Source organism: Drosophila navojoa, chromosome X (assembly GCF_054131105.1).
Source record: "Drosophila navojoa isolate 15081-1374.11 chromosome X, UAZ_NAV_1.0, whole genome shotgun sequence".
Lineage (NCBI taxonomy): Eukaryota > Metazoa > Arthropoda > Insecta > Diptera > Drosophilidae > Drosophila > Drosophila navojoa.
Genome location: NC_142895.1, coordinates 9,072,320 through 9,089,895, shown reverse-complemented (window position 1 = coordinate 9,089,895; position 17,576 = coordinate 9,072,320). Strand labels below are relative to the sequence as shown.

At 39.5% G+C, this 17,576-nt stretch overlaps 5 protein-coding genes across 5 annotated transcripts in view; 2 read left to right on the top strand and 3 right to left on the bottom strand.

Moving 5' to 3' along the window:
• LOC108656805 (uncharacterized) overlaps positions 1 to 11,543 on the bottom strand; it is a 59,952-nt gene extending 48,409 nt beyond the window's left edge. The window contains exon 1 of the mRNA XM_089264141.1: positions 11,076 to 11,543. Within this exon, the coding sequence (XP_089120267.1) occupies positions 11,076 to 11,184 (109 nt within the window). The 5' untranslated portion in view covers positions 11,185 to 11,543. The remainder of the gene's footprint in view (positions 1 to 11,075) is intronic.
• Positions 11,544 to 12,059: 516 nt separating this feature from the next.
• LOC108656799 (uncharacterized) lies at positions 12,060 to 13,593 on the top strand. Its single transcript, XM_018109077.3, has one exon. The coding sequence runs from the start codon at positions 12,133 to 12,135 to the stop codon at positions 13,519 to 13,521; it is 1,389 nt and encodes a 462-aa protein (XP_017964566.1). The 5' UTR covers positions 12,060 to 12,132; the 3' UTR covers positions 13,522 to 13,593.
• sloth2 (ubiquinol-cytochrome c reductase complex assembly factor 6 sloth 2) lies at positions 13,522 to 13,766 on the bottom strand. The gene has a single exon (XM_018109095.2). It carries the CDS (start codon positions 13,764 to 13,766, stop codon positions 13,590 to 13,592), a length of 177 nt encoding a protein of 58 aa, XP_017964584.1. The 3' UTR covers positions 13,522 to 13,589.
• sloth1 (sloth 1) lies at positions 13,522 to 14,141 on the bottom strand. The gene is made up of 2 exons (XM_018109094.3): positions 13,927 to 14,141; positions 13,522 to 13,863 (listed from the first exon to the last, which is right to left on the bottom strand). Exons 1-2 carry the CDS (start codon positions 14,078 to 14,080, stop codon positions 13,769 to 13,771), a joined length of 249 nt encoding a protein of 82 aa, XP_017964583.1. The 5' UTR covers positions 14,081 to 14,141; the 3' UTR covers positions 13,522 to 13,768.
• Positions 14,142 to 14,554: 413 nt separating this feature from the next.
• cm (AP-3 complex subunit carmine) lies at positions 14,555 to 16,893 on the top strand. Its single transcript, XM_018109079.3, has 6 exons — positions 14,555 to 14,774; positions 14,845 to 14,932; positions 14,997 to 15,322; positions 15,389 to 15,548; positions 15,608 to 16,060; positions 16,138 to 16,893. The coding sequence occupies exons 1-6, from the start codon at positions 14,740 to 14,742 to the stop codon at positions 16,321 to 16,323; spliced, it is 1,248 nt and encodes a 415-aa protein (XP_017964568.1). The 5' UTR covers positions 14,555 to 14,739; the 3' UTR covers positions 16,324 to 16,893.
• Positions 16,894 to 17,576: the final 683 nt, after the last annotated feature.

The window sequence follows — 17,576 nt, the reverse complement described above, 5'->3', positions numbered from 1 at the left end:
CCAGGTTAACAGGTAGTTAACTCTTTTGGCCCAGCTACCTGCCTCGAGGCGCTCATTAAAAACTGTCGCCAACTCGTTGTCTCTAATGTCCTCTGTGTCTGCGTGTGTGTGTATTTGTGGGCGTGACCAGTGCTAAGACTCATGTTTGCCTTGTTAGCTGTAGGCGTGGCTGTTGCTGTTGTCCTTCGCCGCATGCTGTGACAATGTGCGAACATGCCTCGCAGCAAACTGGAACTGGAGGGAGGGGAGCCGGCTGCAAGGCGTGTGACTGCACGGTGGGCGTGGGTGTGTATGCAAGTGGGCGCAGTTGCAGAGATTAAGCCGCTTCTGGTCACACATTTTGCACCGAATGCGTTTTTAATTATGATTTGTATTTTGGCTCGTGACACGAGCACGAAAGCAAAAATGCTAAGTGCTTACCTACCGAATAGGGCTCAGGTTTCTATGAGAAAGGTGAGAAGAGTTTTATGGGAGCATCTTTAGTCATATATGCACACATTATATTCAGCTTAAGTATGTACGAGTTTAATGGGCGTGGCTACACGCATGCTTGTAAACATTCTCTACTCATATATACAAGCATTGAGTTTCAGATAAATTTTGTTATTGATCGAAATCGATAAATAAAAAATGTTTACAATTTGTCATGTCTGTAAAGCTGTTTGAGTATACTATATTGTATAAACCATTTTTGTATCAATGCGCATAGCTCATATGTACTTAAAATCGATAAATATCGATACGCCGAATCAGTTTAAGTTTTCAATAATATTCTATGTGCATATAATGCATTAAGTATAGATAATAGTTTTATGTATTAAGCATAATACAATGTTTACTGAAATCGATATATATCGATATTTAACATGAATTATTTACTGAATGTACTACTGTCATTATCATTATTATATTATATTATTATTTATTCTTGTCGTATATAACCTAGTAAGAAGTCAGTCCAACTGATTGGCTCTTATATGGTGAACATATCGATAAATATCGCTTTTATCACTTTCATTCGACTTTATGCTATTATCTAATGCTCCACACTCACTCTCCAAATGCATAGGGTATATGGTAAATACCCAAAATGCATTCAATTACTTGACTATTAATTAGATGAGAGAATCGCCACAATGGAATACCCCAACATGTGTTAACAATGCAAGCTAAGCTATCGCATCCACTCAGTAAACATATCACGATTGTCTGACGATTGTCAGATATTCAGATGTTCATATTTGGCAGGTTTACCTAGAAATCGTTGCAGCGAGCTGCGAGCGATGTTTGGGCTGTTGTCAGAGCTCTGTTTTTCTAGGCACCCCAAAGTGCACTATGAATGCTCAGCAGCTTCAGCTTGGTTTATTGAATTAATTCCAACATGTCATGCAGTGCACACACACAGATATAGTGTGTGTATGTGTGTGTGTGTGTGTGTGTGTGTGTAGCTGTGTCATGGAGATGTCAGCCTTTATCTATGGAAATACTGGCTGGCATTTTACAATTCAATTTGCAGCAGCAACTAAGCCGCCAGCACAGGCAACACAAGTAACAACAAAGGCATTGAATAAAGAAAGATTTCGTTAGATATACAATAAAAACAAATACGATAACAACAACAACAACAACAACAACAGATAGAAAGGCTAAGAATGTTGTTGGGGCTAATGAAATTAAAACGCGTGAACAGATTTTTAGCCGAGCGACAAGAAAAATAATACTAAACAGAAAAGTAAAGCCAAATCCAGACGGCGAGGACAGTGCGCAGAGGGCGAGGCAAAGGAGAAGTCGGTGGAGAAATGCTAAGAATGTGCACTTAAAGTAATTAAGCGGACGCAAGGACCAAACGAGAAATATTGCTGAATGCGAGTGGGAAAAATGTGCAGAACTTCAAGAAAAATGTGCACAGAGTGTAGGGATGGGAGCGGAGAGCGGGGGAGCTGGCAGCTGAGGGAGCAGATCTGGGAGCCGGAAGCAGCGATTGGAGTAGTTAAGCATGCGTGAGGAAAGCGTGTAAATGGCTTTTTCAACTAGCCAAATGTGAAGTGGCACAGAGCGAGACAGACAGAGAGAGAGAGAGAGAGAGAGAGAGAGAGAGAGAGAGAGAAGGGAGAGCAAAGCTGGTAAAGTGAAAATAGATTAATTAAATAATAGTTAGTTGAATGGAAATAGCTAAAGAGATGTTTGAGCTTAAAGTGCTTGAGTAGTTATGCAAAGAGCTACTTCACAAGGAGACTGAATGGGGCTTTGTAGGACATGCTCAATGGCGAGATACCCTGGATATTGAGAATACCCATCTACTGACACAATTTTGACAAGATTTTATTTAGATTTTCTCTATGATTTTATATTCGTCTTTATATCTTTATCTCTCTAGATGTTTCTGTATTTATTAAATTTGAATTCAGAGTATTCGAAAATTTAGTTTCATGTAAAGATATGAAAATATATGATTATGATATAAGAAAATTTTGACCTATAACATTGAAATCTTCTCCAACTGAAACACATCTAATAAGGCTATATAGCCTACTGATCTTCGATCTGGGCATTAAATTGATTAAAATCTTATATGCCATACACTTTAATCTCTATTTTCTTTACAAATTTAGAGAGCAGAGAGATATGAAATATAAGGAGAATATTTGAAAATGTGTATGTGTATGCATTAAGATAAAATATATATTCCACTATATATCTATTATGAAGTCTCTCATCTAAAAAATCGAACTACCTCTCACTAATCAATGAATTCCCTCTTCGAGCACAGCTCTTCAATATCGTATTAGAAGGCAGAGATTCACTCAGCTCTAGCCCCCTTGGGGGCAAGCGGGTTAATCGCATGTGTTTTAACATAAATGAAATGAATTTATGTACTGACAACAATAAAAATATTAAACCCGAATTCCAAATGGAGAACTTCAAACGATTGCGAAGAGGCGTGGAAGCCCCCTCTGCAAAACAAAAAAGGGGCAGAGGAAGGAAGCAAGCAAAAGTTCGTGCTTCATGCTTTACAATTCTCATTTTCGTTCGCATTTTCATTTTCATTTTCATTTTCATTTACACATTTTCATTTACAGGTTTTTATTTTTGCTTCCAATTTTAATGCGTGTTTTATGATATTTTTGTTGGGCACAAATGAAATGCACGAAATGTTCGCATTTTACAACACTGCAAAGATGTACCAGAAACGAAGACAAAAACAAAAGCCGTCGGCATGGCATGGCGTGTGAGTGTGTGTGTGTGTGTGTGAGCAAAAATTCATGCTGTTTTAGCCGCAGGCGAAGCATTCAGTGAGGGCCAAAACTGTGCTAAGGGGAAGGGGACGGGGTCAGAAAGCTAAAAGAAAATAAATACGTAACGGGATTTCAATCAAATTCATAAATAAAATGAAAAAAACGAGCAAACAAAATATAAAACTAAAAACTGAAATTTAAACTAGAAACAAATGTAGATAAAATTGTTCAACAAAAACGAATTGAATTTCAATTGCAAAGGGCAGCGAAAGATATCGGATTTCCTCCCACTGCTCAGCCATAAAATGCTAAAGTATTTCAATCAGAAATCTGTAAAATCAACGAAATAAATTCGGTAATAGAATTTTCACCGAATTCTCGCAATCGATTTGAGATAATATATCAAAATTATTATATTTCAAAGTTGGGCAGCAATCAGCGAAAGAGACGTTTCTACGTCTGATTCATATGTCGGCATAAGTTTGGATCTGGGACAAACGAGCAACCAAAATCGTTCTACACTGAGAAAACAAATGAAAGTGGCGTAGCTTAGATACTCTTGAAATCACGTTGAGGTATTATGTGAAGGGGTAAGAACTCAATTTGGAATAGGTATACAATGTTATCCAGTCGACATACAGAACTATACCCATACCATAGGTATAGGAACTATATGAACCTGATATATATCACATAATATGATGATAGACACTCTCGTGAAGTAAAAAAAAAGAATCTAGCACAAAGTCGAAATCAAGGAACCTTAGAACCACCAGGAATATGAGAAAGTGTCGATCAAAAATTTGGCAGGAGTGATGGAAAATGACACAAGAAAGTGTCAAAGGTTACTTGGATAATATGATCATCTCAACTTGAGAATACATTTCTAATGTTCTATAAACAACTTTTACAAGCAGAACAAATCAAAATACATCAATTTCTGCCCCAACTTGTACATGATATATGGTATCTCGAAGCAACCCATATAAAGCTACATATATGTATATTCAATAGACAGATATGTAGATGCACTAGATATAGTTCTCATATGCATTTCGCTGATCTATCAGCATTGCTATATGTAACTGGAATTTTACATATGTATCATCTTTGTTTATATATATGCCAGATGTTACAAGTTACATGCCAAAAGGTACATACCTCCCATTTAGAAAGAGGTACAAAAATAAAAAATGTATTTTCTGCGGCTTTTGTTATGGAATGAAAAAAAAAAAAAAAAAGACGAGACGTGCACATACTATACACCATATACACACATATACATATACATATATGCTATATGCTAAAAAAAAAAAAAACAAACAACAAACAAACCAAATAAAGCCGACATGTATCATATGCATGTGCGTCCTTTAGCCTGCTGTGTGGGCGTGGCATGGGGCATTGGATTGGGGTACAAGCGATACAGAGTTGACAAATTTGGAAAAATTACAACTGCGACAGGCTGGCGAGGCTGGCGCACAATTGCAATGATAATAGCGATGACGATGACGATGATGATGATGATGATGATGACGATGATAATGAATGCTGTAAGGGAAACGATGATGAGCATGATTAAGCAAGATGTTAAAAGTGCTCGTACATTTTTAGCAAGAGCAGCGCGAAATTGTTTATCGTTTATTTGTACACAACAGGCAGGGGCAGTGAAAGGGGCAGGGGGAGGGGCCAGGCACGGGTGTAGGCAGCTCGCGAATGTTTACAAATATATAAACCCCGACAGAGAACACCACCGCCCCGCACCACCGGCCAGCCCCCACCCGGATTGCGCTTGGCGGCTTTGATTGATTTTTGCGGTTCTAATGTACAATTTTAATATTTGGCCAAAACATTTGTACATTTCATTCCATAAATGTGAGTTTATTGCCATCAGCCGCAGCATTCACCCCACACCTCGTTCTTTAATTTCTTTTTTTTTTTCTTTTTTTTTTTGCTGCCCACACAAATTCTTTGGGCGTTCACACGCTGCGTATACTTAATAATTTGTGCTTCTAGTGCTTGTAGTGCTGTTAGAAGAATTATATTTGGGAACTATAAGCAGTTTCAGAGCATTCAGCTTTTGCCAGGGATCTAAAGGACTGCTGAAGGTTCTTTATGGTCTATATGGATTGTATCTGAGATGCTTGTCTTGGAGGTTTGTATGAGAATTTAGATCAATCCCTATATGAGCTGGGAAAAGAACATGAATCATGGGCATATACTACCTATCCACTTCACTTTAGCTTGGATTAGCAATACTTATGGCTATTTATCTTCAATTCAAAATGCGTCTTCTAGCTTTATTCAAGTCAGAGATACGTATTGATTGCTATGAGTATACCTATGAGACACATTACACAGTTTAAGTTGTACATATTGAGCTACTATGTCATATACATATATATAAATATATAAGTTTATTAAGTTTGAGATGACATTTACAAATACCAGGATGTGGCATAAGCTTCATTCTACCGGCGGCTAACCTTCTGAAAAACTCTCGCTTAAGCAAAATATATACACAATACACAGACCACCTTTCTCAGGCGTCTCAGCTGATGCTGAATATAAGCAGCCCTGAACAAGCACGAAATGTTAGCGTGCCCTTGCTCGAAGACATAATAAACAAGCAAACAATCGACAGCATTTCACAACCAACTGTACTCTCTCTCTCTCTCTCGAACAGCACCCAGAAGACTCGGTCCACAGACATAGAAGAAGAAGAAGAAGGAGAAGAAGAAAAAGAAGAAGAAGAAGAAGAAGAAGAAGGAGGAGTAAAGGCCAATAAACTCAAAAAGATATACCCATCATACTTATCGGATCTGAATTGAAATACTTTCCCACCTCATCTTCAATCTTCATTTAGAATAGCTCAACTGTTGGCCATAATTCTCTTACTTCATTTACTCCTTGCTGCTTCTTCTTCCTTCTGCTGCCACATTCACGTAGTTGAACTCAATTTGCGGCATATCGGATCGGACCGACCGAGATAAACAGCCTGAGCTTTGAACGCTCTTTGGGCAGCTGTGGCACAGCTTACCTGGCTAACCCGATGCAACAACAACAACAACAGCGAAAAAAAAGCCCATTATTTTATGTTTAGAAATAGAAAGACAAAGACGAGTTACAAATCAAAGGCAGCGAAAAATAACGGACTGAGTAGCCGCGTGTGGGAGCGCGTTACCTATCTTAACTGGCTTAGGGCCACTGTCACACGAAGGGCTAAAAGCCCCAACAGCCGCCCAGACAAGACAAGACAAGACAAGACAAGAGACAACAGCCACAGCAACAATATAACAAAGGGCACAAAACGAAAAAAAAAACAACAATACGAGTTGGAGCCAAGGGAAGTGCGTGTGCAGAGACAACAGGAGAGTGGGAGAGAGAAAGAGTCTGTTATCTGGTACACGGTGCGAAATATTTGATAAAGAATGAGAAATTGATGTATGGGAATGACCGTTAAAGGAATAAGAATGGAGCTGGCAAAGACGACAACGGAGAAGAGGCTGAATAAAAACCAAGGCACAGTAATGATATACGATGGGCATTACTTTGAGGATCACAATATATACAGGTCTTAAATAGATGACAAGAATAATCTTAATTAATACATAATCTTAAGAATAATAATAATCATTAATGATACTTTCTGAATAGAGTTATCGAAATTTGTTTCTATTTGTTACATATTAAATTACAGTAGAATCAGATTATAAAGACTCCGCTCATGGTAGCTGTACGACGAAAATAATGGTTCCCAGACAAACTTATGTATATGAGTAAACTTATAGGGTTACAGCGTCTGCTGGGTATTCCTTGAGCATCGTTTTGATCGGATTCTACTGTATTAGTATAAGAGCAAGTCCCTAAAGTTAAGCGCTACGTAGGTACCTTAGCTTGAATCAGACGTAGAGTGCTTATAGCTCAGTTAGTTTTAATATATTTTAACCATTTTTTTTATTTTATTGATACTTATATATGTATTTTGTGTTAGATATTTCAGCTAAGCTTAAAGAAGTTTAAAAGAATCGTAGAATGGCTAGGATATCAGTTCTTCGAAGGGTTCAGGGTATCTCCTAGTCGCGCAGTCTCGACTGGTGCTTTATTATTTGTTCAATCTGACTTTGGCTCAGCTCTTAAGTCTGTCAAGCGTCAATATGCACATTCCAGTGCCTCAATATGGATTCATTATATAAATTTTTAATTTTTTTTTTTTCAAATTTGTAATTTGTAATTTATAATAATTAACATTAGATCTATTTTCAGGCATCTTTTAAAACATAACTTAAATATAACTATAAAAAATATGCTAATTTTTTTGCTGACAGTGTAACGGTGCCTGTCTGGCGCAGTCTTCCGCCTGGAACTCTGTCTGTAACTCTGTCTGTAACTCGGTTTTGACCCTCGCGAGTTTCCAATCTTGTTGTTGTTGTTGTTGTTGCATGTGATTAGGCATCGCTCGATTTAACTGTCATTTGCAGGGGACAGCCATGCTGGGAGACAGTTGGACAGGTAACTAACTGCAGCTAAGACGATTACGTTGACGTCTGCGTCACAGAAGCACGTCAGAGCCAACTTGCACAACTCGCTCATCTCTCCCCAGAGGCTGGCGCTTGGGCTTGGGCTGGCATTCGCATGGCCGCAGCGCAATTTACATAAGCAGACCGACCAGAAGCCCTTCAACCGACTGCCAAATATATTTGAAATAAAAAAATAGAATAAAATAAAATAAAATAAAATAAACAAACAAAAAATCAAAACAAAAAATAAATAAAAAATGTAATAAAAAATAAACAAAAGAAAACATTTCATGGCAGCGAGTCCTTTTTGTAATGCAAAACAAAAAAAAAAAAGTGTCTCACAATGAAATACATAAATCACATACATACATACATAATTCAGCTAACAACGAAATTTTCTCACTTTCAAGCGAGCCGAGAAAGGGAATGAAACAGATTAGAAAAGGGAGAGGTAGAAACAAATTATTGCCGCATACATTTACAGGGTATGTGGAGGCTTTGATTCATTCATTCTAGCAGCTTTTCCGCTTTCGGCTAAAAATTGATTAATTTAGTTCCCAAGTGAACTAAAATTATAATACAAACAAAACAAGTTGTGAATTGAATAAATGAATAAGCAAAATATGGCAGGGTTGTGGAATATACGACTAGCAAATACCCTGGCTGAGAGAGTTGTAGTCCAAGTTCAGATCATATTATGGGCCATTATACTGAATGATGGTTACCTAACTTGAGTTATCTAATGTTAAATCGGAATATAGTACAAAACCAAATTAGAGTTCCCAAGAGTTCCCTAGTAGAATTGCATTTTATATAAGTAACTCTTAAATGATATACACAGTTCACACATGACAAGCAGTCTAACTATTTTCACAATCTTTATTCAAATTATTTATTCAGTCATCCCCGCGAGTGATCTGTGTCCAGGGTATATGACGGCATTAAATCCCGTTGCATTGCAAATTTATTGCCATTCGCTGAATGAAAGATAAATAAGCATTTTATCATCTCATTGCGGCTGTCCGTCTGCCTAATGCAATAAATATTTATTGCATTTTCTAAATCGTCAAATTTCTGTTGCTTCAGTTCAATAAAAATGCTGATTAATGCGCTGACAGATTGTTTTGTGAATTTATAATGAGTTTACTGAAATTTGGCAGTTGTTATTGCTATCTCTGTCTTTGCATTTGCATATATCCACGCGGTTTCTCTGTCTCCCTCTCTTCTTCTCTCTTGATTTTCTGGCTAGCTGTTCTTATCCTTCTTTTTAGGAAGGAATTCAGTATTCTACTGCATTCGCTGTCTCTTTCACTCGATCTTATGTCCTTTCCTTTCCTTTCCGTCAGTTGGTCTACTAATATTTTTCTCTTTTTCTTTTTCACACACTTATTTCCTCATAATTTCTTTTGCACTTTGAATCATTATATATTTACTATTTTCGATTTCTTGGTTTCTGTTTCTGTTTATCTTTATTTATCTCACGCTCTCTCTCTCTATCTCATTGTGTAACCCTATCTGTCTTAGCATATTTATATACACATATATCTCCTAAATCGCCGTACCTCTCTCTGTCAGATAAATTCCTTATTTCTTTCTCTTCTTTATATCTCTCTATCTCTATCTTTATCTCTAGATAGATCTATCTCTATCTATTACTATTATTATTTTATCTACACAATCATTTCAAACTTTCCACTAAATGTGCAATGCCAACACTTTCTCACGTCTGAAATACTTTGCCGTAGCCCATATAACTAACTGCCAACAAAGTGCTGGAAAAGTTGTAAAGTTCTAACTATTTTCAACAGCTATGCAGAAGTTGAATGTAATTGTACGAATCGAAAGTCATTTGATGTCATAATCAACCAAGTTCCAAGACGCCAGAGCCAATGGTCAATCAAAAGTCAGCTTATGCCCCATGCCGAGCTCTATTCTAAATCCCTGAAATAATCTTGCACAAACTGTCCAGCAGCAGAGAGAGAGAGAGAGAGAGAGAGAGAGGGAGAGACAGAGAGGAAGGGAAGATGTGTTAGTTTGTGTTGTGGGAGGTGTTCAAGTGTTTTACAATAACGGAGCATCTGCAGCAGCAGCAGCAACAACAACAACAACAACAGCGCACAAAGTTTCTTCACACTTTTCCACAGATTATCTCTATATGTACTTTTCTTATTTCTTTGCTTTTCTTTTTTTTTTTGTTTTTGATCGCCTGTGCTCTTTTGTTGGTCTTTCTCGTTGTTGCTGTTATTGTTTCTGTTTTCTGCTCTCATGCTCTGTTTGCAATATTTAAGTGGCGCATATTTGTTAAGGTCAGGTTGACAGAGTTTAAAGCATTCATATTCATCTATGTCCATTTGGCTTGAAATTTTGAAATTTTGATTGATTGCTATTTATATTCTTGGGAACATTTAATATGGAATAGTATGGCATAGATATCTGCTATTTTTGTTTTATTTCAAAGTAAGGCTAATATCATTCAACATATAATCGACTCACTTTGCTTTGCTTTAGTTTGGTTATTAATTGAAAATGTTTTATTTATGATATTTTAATTACAAATATTTATAACACTTTCAGTCTAATGATCTTTAGCTTCTACAATTTTATTTTGTGACTGATAGTTCAGAACTGTTACGAAATAAAAACCAAAATCATAATGCAAAAAGTCTTATATAAAAAAATTAAATATATATAATTTTCGGTTTTTATATAATTAAAAAAAAATCACATTTTATAAGAAAAAAGCAACTATTAAGACAAACATCAACTGTTATTGCAATTAAAGCAAATTAGATTTCACAACTCGATTATCCAATCAATTATCAATTCCATTAACGATCTGTGGACGAAAACAGAGTATGGCGCAGTCGGCTCTAATTAGTTGTCTCCGTCTGTTTCACGCCTCACGTTTTTCTTCTTCCGCTGCGTGCACTTCTCAGCGGGAGGCCATGGGCCCTGCTGCACATACATACATACATACACGTATGCTTATGCTACCGATACGCACATACATACATACATATATATATATATGCATATATGCATATGTATACGTGTATGCAAATGTATATGTATTCTTTTTATATGCAAACATCTTGGCTGGGAAATTTCGCATATTAATAGCGTTTTCCTTATTTTTTGCTCGCCTTATTTTTGCACATTAATGCAATTGGGGAAATGGGCAGAGAATTGGGGAGCAACCGGAATTTGTTTTAATATTCTTTTAAGTACCCGCCATAAGTGGTGGCAGGCGATTCGGGCAGCTGTTGCTGTCAAACAATAAATACAACAAGAAATCAAGCATACGCCGTGTTCGACTTACCGTGGGCAAACAGCCCCAGCCGCAGTAGGCAGTGCAGCCAATGTTGTTGCGAGCCGACAAGGGATTTGTAACGGTATTTGGGCCCGCTGCTGATACTGATCGATGCCATTGATAAGGATTTACATGTTGTGTTGCTGACGCGCAAAGTTGCAAGTGAAGGCACACACGCGCATATACACACACACACACGCACACACACAGTCTGACAGCCACGTAAACAAAATTGACAACAAAAATAATAGTGTTTCACTCAATTAATACAATTATCGCAGTCGCATGAATTTTTCAAAGGCGCTCTGCAATTAGCAACAAAAGCACGAACGAATTGAAATGCGCGCCAAAATAACTGTTTACTTGGCCAATGGGTGTGCCTGCACTGCCATCTGGTTCATCGCGTGCGCCGCTGTTGAGCACTAGCATGCAACTGGCAGCAATGGGACGCCCAATTGGCTTGGCGCGCTAACTCCAAGCCCACACACACACACACACACACGCACACACGACTACAGACAACAAGACGTACGCAATTGGCGCACAGTGCAAAAGTTCACAGAAAATGACCAAACATATGGCAGCACTGGCGATGTTAAGCACGTTTATGCGCCTATGTTAATCACGATGTGTGTATAAAACAAACATATTTGTGTTCAATCAATAACTGTATAAATATTATGAATATAAGGGAAACCAAAACTAAGCTTGCAAATTGATTTTGAACTGTTTTTCAGAACTGCTTTGTTATTGTTCTCTATGCTTGAGGTATGCAATAGCTGTGCAGCAGCTTTTAGGCGTATGAAATATCGTAAGCTGTTAACCCAAATAACTATATCGTGTAAACATGCCACCTGCAAATAGCAAGCAGTGTACAGTATACAGTGTAAAGGTGGCAACGCCATTTAACATTAACATTGCCAAACAGTTGCGTTACTGTTGCTCCACAGTTGAGCACATATATTTTGTTTACCATTCATCCACTAGCCCACTGTTAAAAGACACTCAGTCGTGCGACTAACCTTGCGGTCTGCTTGCTGCATTCACTTTGCATTTTGCAGTGGCCATGCATACTTTGCTGACCAACAACAATTGTCTGACTTGCCTGCTCCGCCTTGACTCGAGCCAGGATGAGCAGCCGGCAGCTCAAGCCATTGATGCAGATTTGCGGCATTCGCTGTTGCAGCATCTCGACTGGCAGGCAGATGAATTCAACATTGAATTCCTGCCCAAGCAGCTGTGCCGAAGTTGTCACCAGCAGCTACTGAGCTTTCGAGTGTTTCAGCAGCGGGCGAATGCTTGCCGGCAAGATCTCCTGTCCATGGTAAAGCGATTGAAGAAAGAGCTCGTCGAGGAACAACAAAATGCGGCATTTGAAGTTGTGTACGAGGAACCTCTAGCTGAAGACCAGGAAAAGCAGGAGCGGGAGCCAAAGCAGCTGCTCGAGAGAACCATCCAGGAGGAGAACCAATCGGACCCTATAGATGAACTGACTAAAGAAGAGCCGGAGACGGCGAAAGAGGAGATGAAACCCAATCAAAACGAGCCGGAGATGCCCAGCACCAAACGGCGCAGCAAAGGCTTAAAGAACAGTTTCAAGTGCGGCCAATGCGGTCACAGTTTTGCCCACAATCTCACCTTGGACGCGCATATTCGCAAGGTGCACGAGGGCAGCAAACGACCCTTTCAGTGCGATCGCTGCGACAAGGCGTACAGCTTCATGGGCGGCCTCTACACACACATCAAGGAGATTCACAGTCCAAAGGAGCGCTCCTATCGTTGTGACCATCCCGGCTGCGACCGTGTCTACATCAGCTGCATAGCCATGCAGAAGCACAAGCGACTGAAGCATTCCGAATCCTCTGCGGCTCCAGTCCGAAAGTATGTCTGCGAGCAATGCGGCGCAACGTTCAATCAGACAGCGAATCTCAAATACCATCGGCGCACCAAGCATCCCACCGAGGATGAGGCGGCAGCCAATGCGCTAGCCAGCGAACAGCACTATTGTGATCTCTGCCAGAAACATTTCCACTCCCGCTACACACTAAAATATCATACGATGCAACAGCACGGAGGAGGCAATTCAGACGCCGCCCAGGATCAGCCAACGCCCATGCACGAATGTCAGGTGTGCGGCCGGCGCATGGCTAAGCGCTTCATGCTCGTGCAGCACATGCTGATGCACAGCGCGGAGAAGCTGCCATGCGAGCATTGCGGCCGTCTCTTTGCCCGCAAATTCGAGCTAGAAGCCCACATTCGGGCAGTGCATCTGAAGCTGAGACCCTTCGGCTGCAGATACTGCGACGAATCGTTTGCATCAAGAAAGACGCAACGCCATCACGAGTACATTCACACCGGGGAGAAGCCCTATGTGTGCTCGACCTGTGGCCAGGCATTCAGGCAGCAGACGTGCCTCAAGAATCATGGCAGAGTGCATGAGAAGTCCAAGAAGTGATTGATTCACATAAGTTCTCTCTTTAGTTGTATAGTGCAGATAGAACAAGAAATATATTATACTTAAAGCTAACTATTAACAATGCCGTGCTCCTTCTGTAGTTGTTGTTTCTCCTTCTCTATGTACACGGGCAAATCGTCCAAGGGCTTAAAGTACATATGCACCGCCTGGGAGCCGGCCATCATGGCCAGCATTGCGCTGCCCAAGAACTTCATGTATTGGCCCCACGAGACTCCGGCGGGCATGATTAAATCGGTTCCTGTAGTTGATGTTGCTGCTGCTGCTGCTGTTGTAGTTGATCCTCCACGTAGTTTTTCGCCTGTCTGCGCTTGAACGTGCGATCTACAATAGGCAGAAAGTTTAATTTTATGAAGTCTTCACACTTAATTGTCGTCTGGAACTCACAGAAATTTGTCTCGCCTACGGTCCAGTTGATCATGGAGAACTCCAGAGCCGCGCCCAGAACAAAGAATATCGGCAGAAACCGATAGATGCCAAAGCGCCGCTTACCAGGCCAACTGTCAAGCAGACGTCGCACAGATCTGCTATATAGAGTCATCCGGTTTTTGAATTATATAAGCTGGCCGGTCCAATTATTTGACCAGGCGAATAGCCTCGTTTAACTGTTTAACTTGATGTTAATCAACGTTATTTATATAGAATGTTCTGCATGCAGCTTACCAACTGATACTATCAATTTAGTATAAATTTTTATACAAAATAAAGTAAAGCAAACTAAATACAGCTACCGATAGAGTTTCTATTTTAAACAGCTGTTTCAGATATTTATCAGCTGTTACGTGAAGCCAGCTCCTTTTTGCGTTAAGTTGCTCTTTCGAGCGTTCATGAAGGGTATGCTGCTTATGGATATCAAGTGGGAAAGAAAGCTGTTAAGAATATAGGATCACATATCACAATTGTTTTAGTTTAAGGTCATACAATAATAATTAAAATAATATAAACTGCAAATCATTTTATTTTTTTATATATATATAAGCACATAGCTTATTCGAATTGCGACGTTATTTGGAGTTGCTTACGTACGCTGTTAGAGCGTAACATGTTCTGTTAGCCTTACGTTGTAATCTACGTTTGTTTAGTATTTCTACATTTACTCAACACGTAAACAATTTTTTGAGTTTTTTTTTGTTTGCAAAAAGCCAAGCGTTTGCTTAAACATATGCCGACATAGTTAACCAAGAGCAACAATAACAAAATATGATACACAGCCTGTTCATAGTTAATAACAGCGGGTAAGCTAGAAAACAGATGTTGACAATGTTGAGAAAAGGAAAAATATGATAACTTTGATTTCACCCACAGCGAAGTCTTTTTGGAGAAGCATTGGCGTTCCGTTGTCTCTCGCTCCGTTTGCGAATACTTTCTCGATGCCCAGCGTGCCGCTCCCTACGTTAGTGATGCTTTGATTTCCCATGCCATTCCATGTAAATGATTTCAATTTCTTGCTCCTGCAGGATGTGCCGCCCGTTATTGCCACGCCGCACTATTATCTGATCACTGTGCAGCGGGATAGCGTCTCCTTGGTCGCTGCCTGCAAGCAGGAGGTGCCACCTTTGTTTGTCATCGAATTTCTGCATCGTGTGGTGGACACCTTCCAGGACTATTTCAGCGATTGCTCCGAGTCTGTGATCAAGGATAACTATGTGGTTGTCTACGAGCTGCTCGACGAGATGCTTGACAATGGCTTCCCCCTGGCCACCGAGAGCAACATACTCAAGGAGCTGATCAAGCCACCCAACATATTAAGAACCATTGCAAATACAGTCACCGGCAAGAGCAAGTATGTCCACCTGTCCCAACTAATCCTTGAAAAGTGCTCTCTAATGGATTATTTTTGTGGTTGCAGTGTCAGCACTATTTTGCCATCCGGTCAGCTGTCGGCCATACCCTGGCGCCGCAGCGGCGTGCGGTATACAAACAACGAGGCCTACTTTGATGTCATCGAGGAGGTGGATGCAATCATTGACAAATCCGGCTCAACGGTCTTCTCCGAGATACAGGGACACGTGTGTAGACAAGGACAACATATATAATTGTGAAACTCTATAATTCTTTCCCCTTGCAGATTGACTGTTGCATCAAGCTGTCGGGCATGCCCGACTTAACGCTCTCCTTTATGAATCCGCGTCTCTTTGACGATGTCTCATTTCATCCTTGCGTACGCTTCAAGCGCTGGGAGGCCGAGCGTTTGCTCTCCTTCATACCGCCCGATGGCAATTTCCGTCTAATGTCCTATCACATTAGCTCGCAATCGGTTGTGGCTATACCCATCTATATACGGCACAATTTCTCAATTAAGACGGGCGAGCAGGGGCGCTTGGATCTCACAATTGGGCCACGCAACACACTGGGACGCACCGTGGACAAGGTGAAGCTGGAGCTAACGATGCCCAGATGTGTGCTGAACTGCCTGCTAACACCCAATCAGGGCAAATACACATTCGATTCGGTGAGCAAAACGCTAGCCTGGGATGTCGGCCGCATCGATGTGTCGAAGCTGCCCAACATACGAGGATCGGTAAGGACCATGAAGGAAAAACTGTACATCAAAATATATACTTACATATATAATTATTCTGTTTTAATCGCTTTCAGGTCTCATTAACACCTGGCACGCCGAACATCGATGCCAATCCCTCCATCAATGTGCAATTCCAAATCTCTCAGCTTGCTGTGTCCGGTTTGAAGGTGAATCGATTGGACATGTACGGCGAGAAATACAAGCCCTTCAAGGGCGTCAAATACTTAACCAAAGCGGGCAAATTCCAGGTGCGCATGTAGCTGCATGCACCACATGCCACACACGCCACGCCCAGCCCACAGGCTCCCTCTACTCAGCTTTAATTAAGTGTAAAACAAATCGAAGTGAACTCGAATGTTCCACATATGTGCATAATTGTGCTGCTCTTTCTGTTTTATTTTATTTGCTATGCCATCATAACAGAAAAGAGAACAAGATCATGAATAAGAATAGGAAAAGTCCGCTTGTTCATTGTATTCATCCCAATTCGTGCTTATCTCTGTGCAAGCTCTATTTTATCATCTCTCTCTTTGTGTGTACTTGAGCAGCCCGAGCGTTGTGTCTGGAGGCGAACTATCATATACAGCTCATTAGAGGGTATATTAATGTTAAGAATAAGAAGCTAAAGTGCATTGTATTAAACATTTTTTTATATTATGTATATGCTCATAATATCATTCTTTTACAAATTAAGTTCTTGATAAGCCCTTTGTTTTTTTTTTTTTATTTTCTTTGCTTGCCTTATAAATAATAATAATATTTGACTATTATGTGTACACTCTATATATAAATTTATAGCAAGGGTCAATGAATAAAGATGTTCCGAGAAATTCATATATTTATATACATATGTATGTATATACTTTAAGATATTTCAACTGGACAATCAAAGGGTTAAATTTTCATAAATAAATATATACATGAATCTGATATCTGATGTATATATGTATATGTACTTAAGATATTCAAATCTTAAGTTAGAAGATAGAAAAAATGACATGTATATATTTATTTATATATTATATCTGATAGTCGGATTAGCTAATCTTTATAGGAGGTATCATGATTCAGATTTCTATATAACATATAACATTTCTATTAATGTTGAACTTGGGCGCATTCTCCATTATTTTCGAACAAGCACAGAAAAACTACATATTCAAGATAATAAATAAAATGTTTAATACTTTACAGGGTATCTGCCAATTGGTTACTTCATTCTCGATTGTTATCTACGGCTGCATTGGCTTTTATAAATGTCCAAGCGAATGCAGAAAGAAAAATGTTTTATGCTAACTTCAAGTATAGTTCTAGTTGTGTGTGTGTGTGTATGTGTGTGTGTGTGTTTGTGTGTGTGTGTGTGTGTTTGTTTAGTGTGGCGTCGCCATATTTGAAACTGGCTGTTGAACGTTGGCAAACAAGTTGCAAGCTGCCTGGCAACAAACCTCTCAAAGCCAGAGCCAAAACCAATAAATTTAAATAAAAATGCAAAACTTGATTTCTAATACCCTAG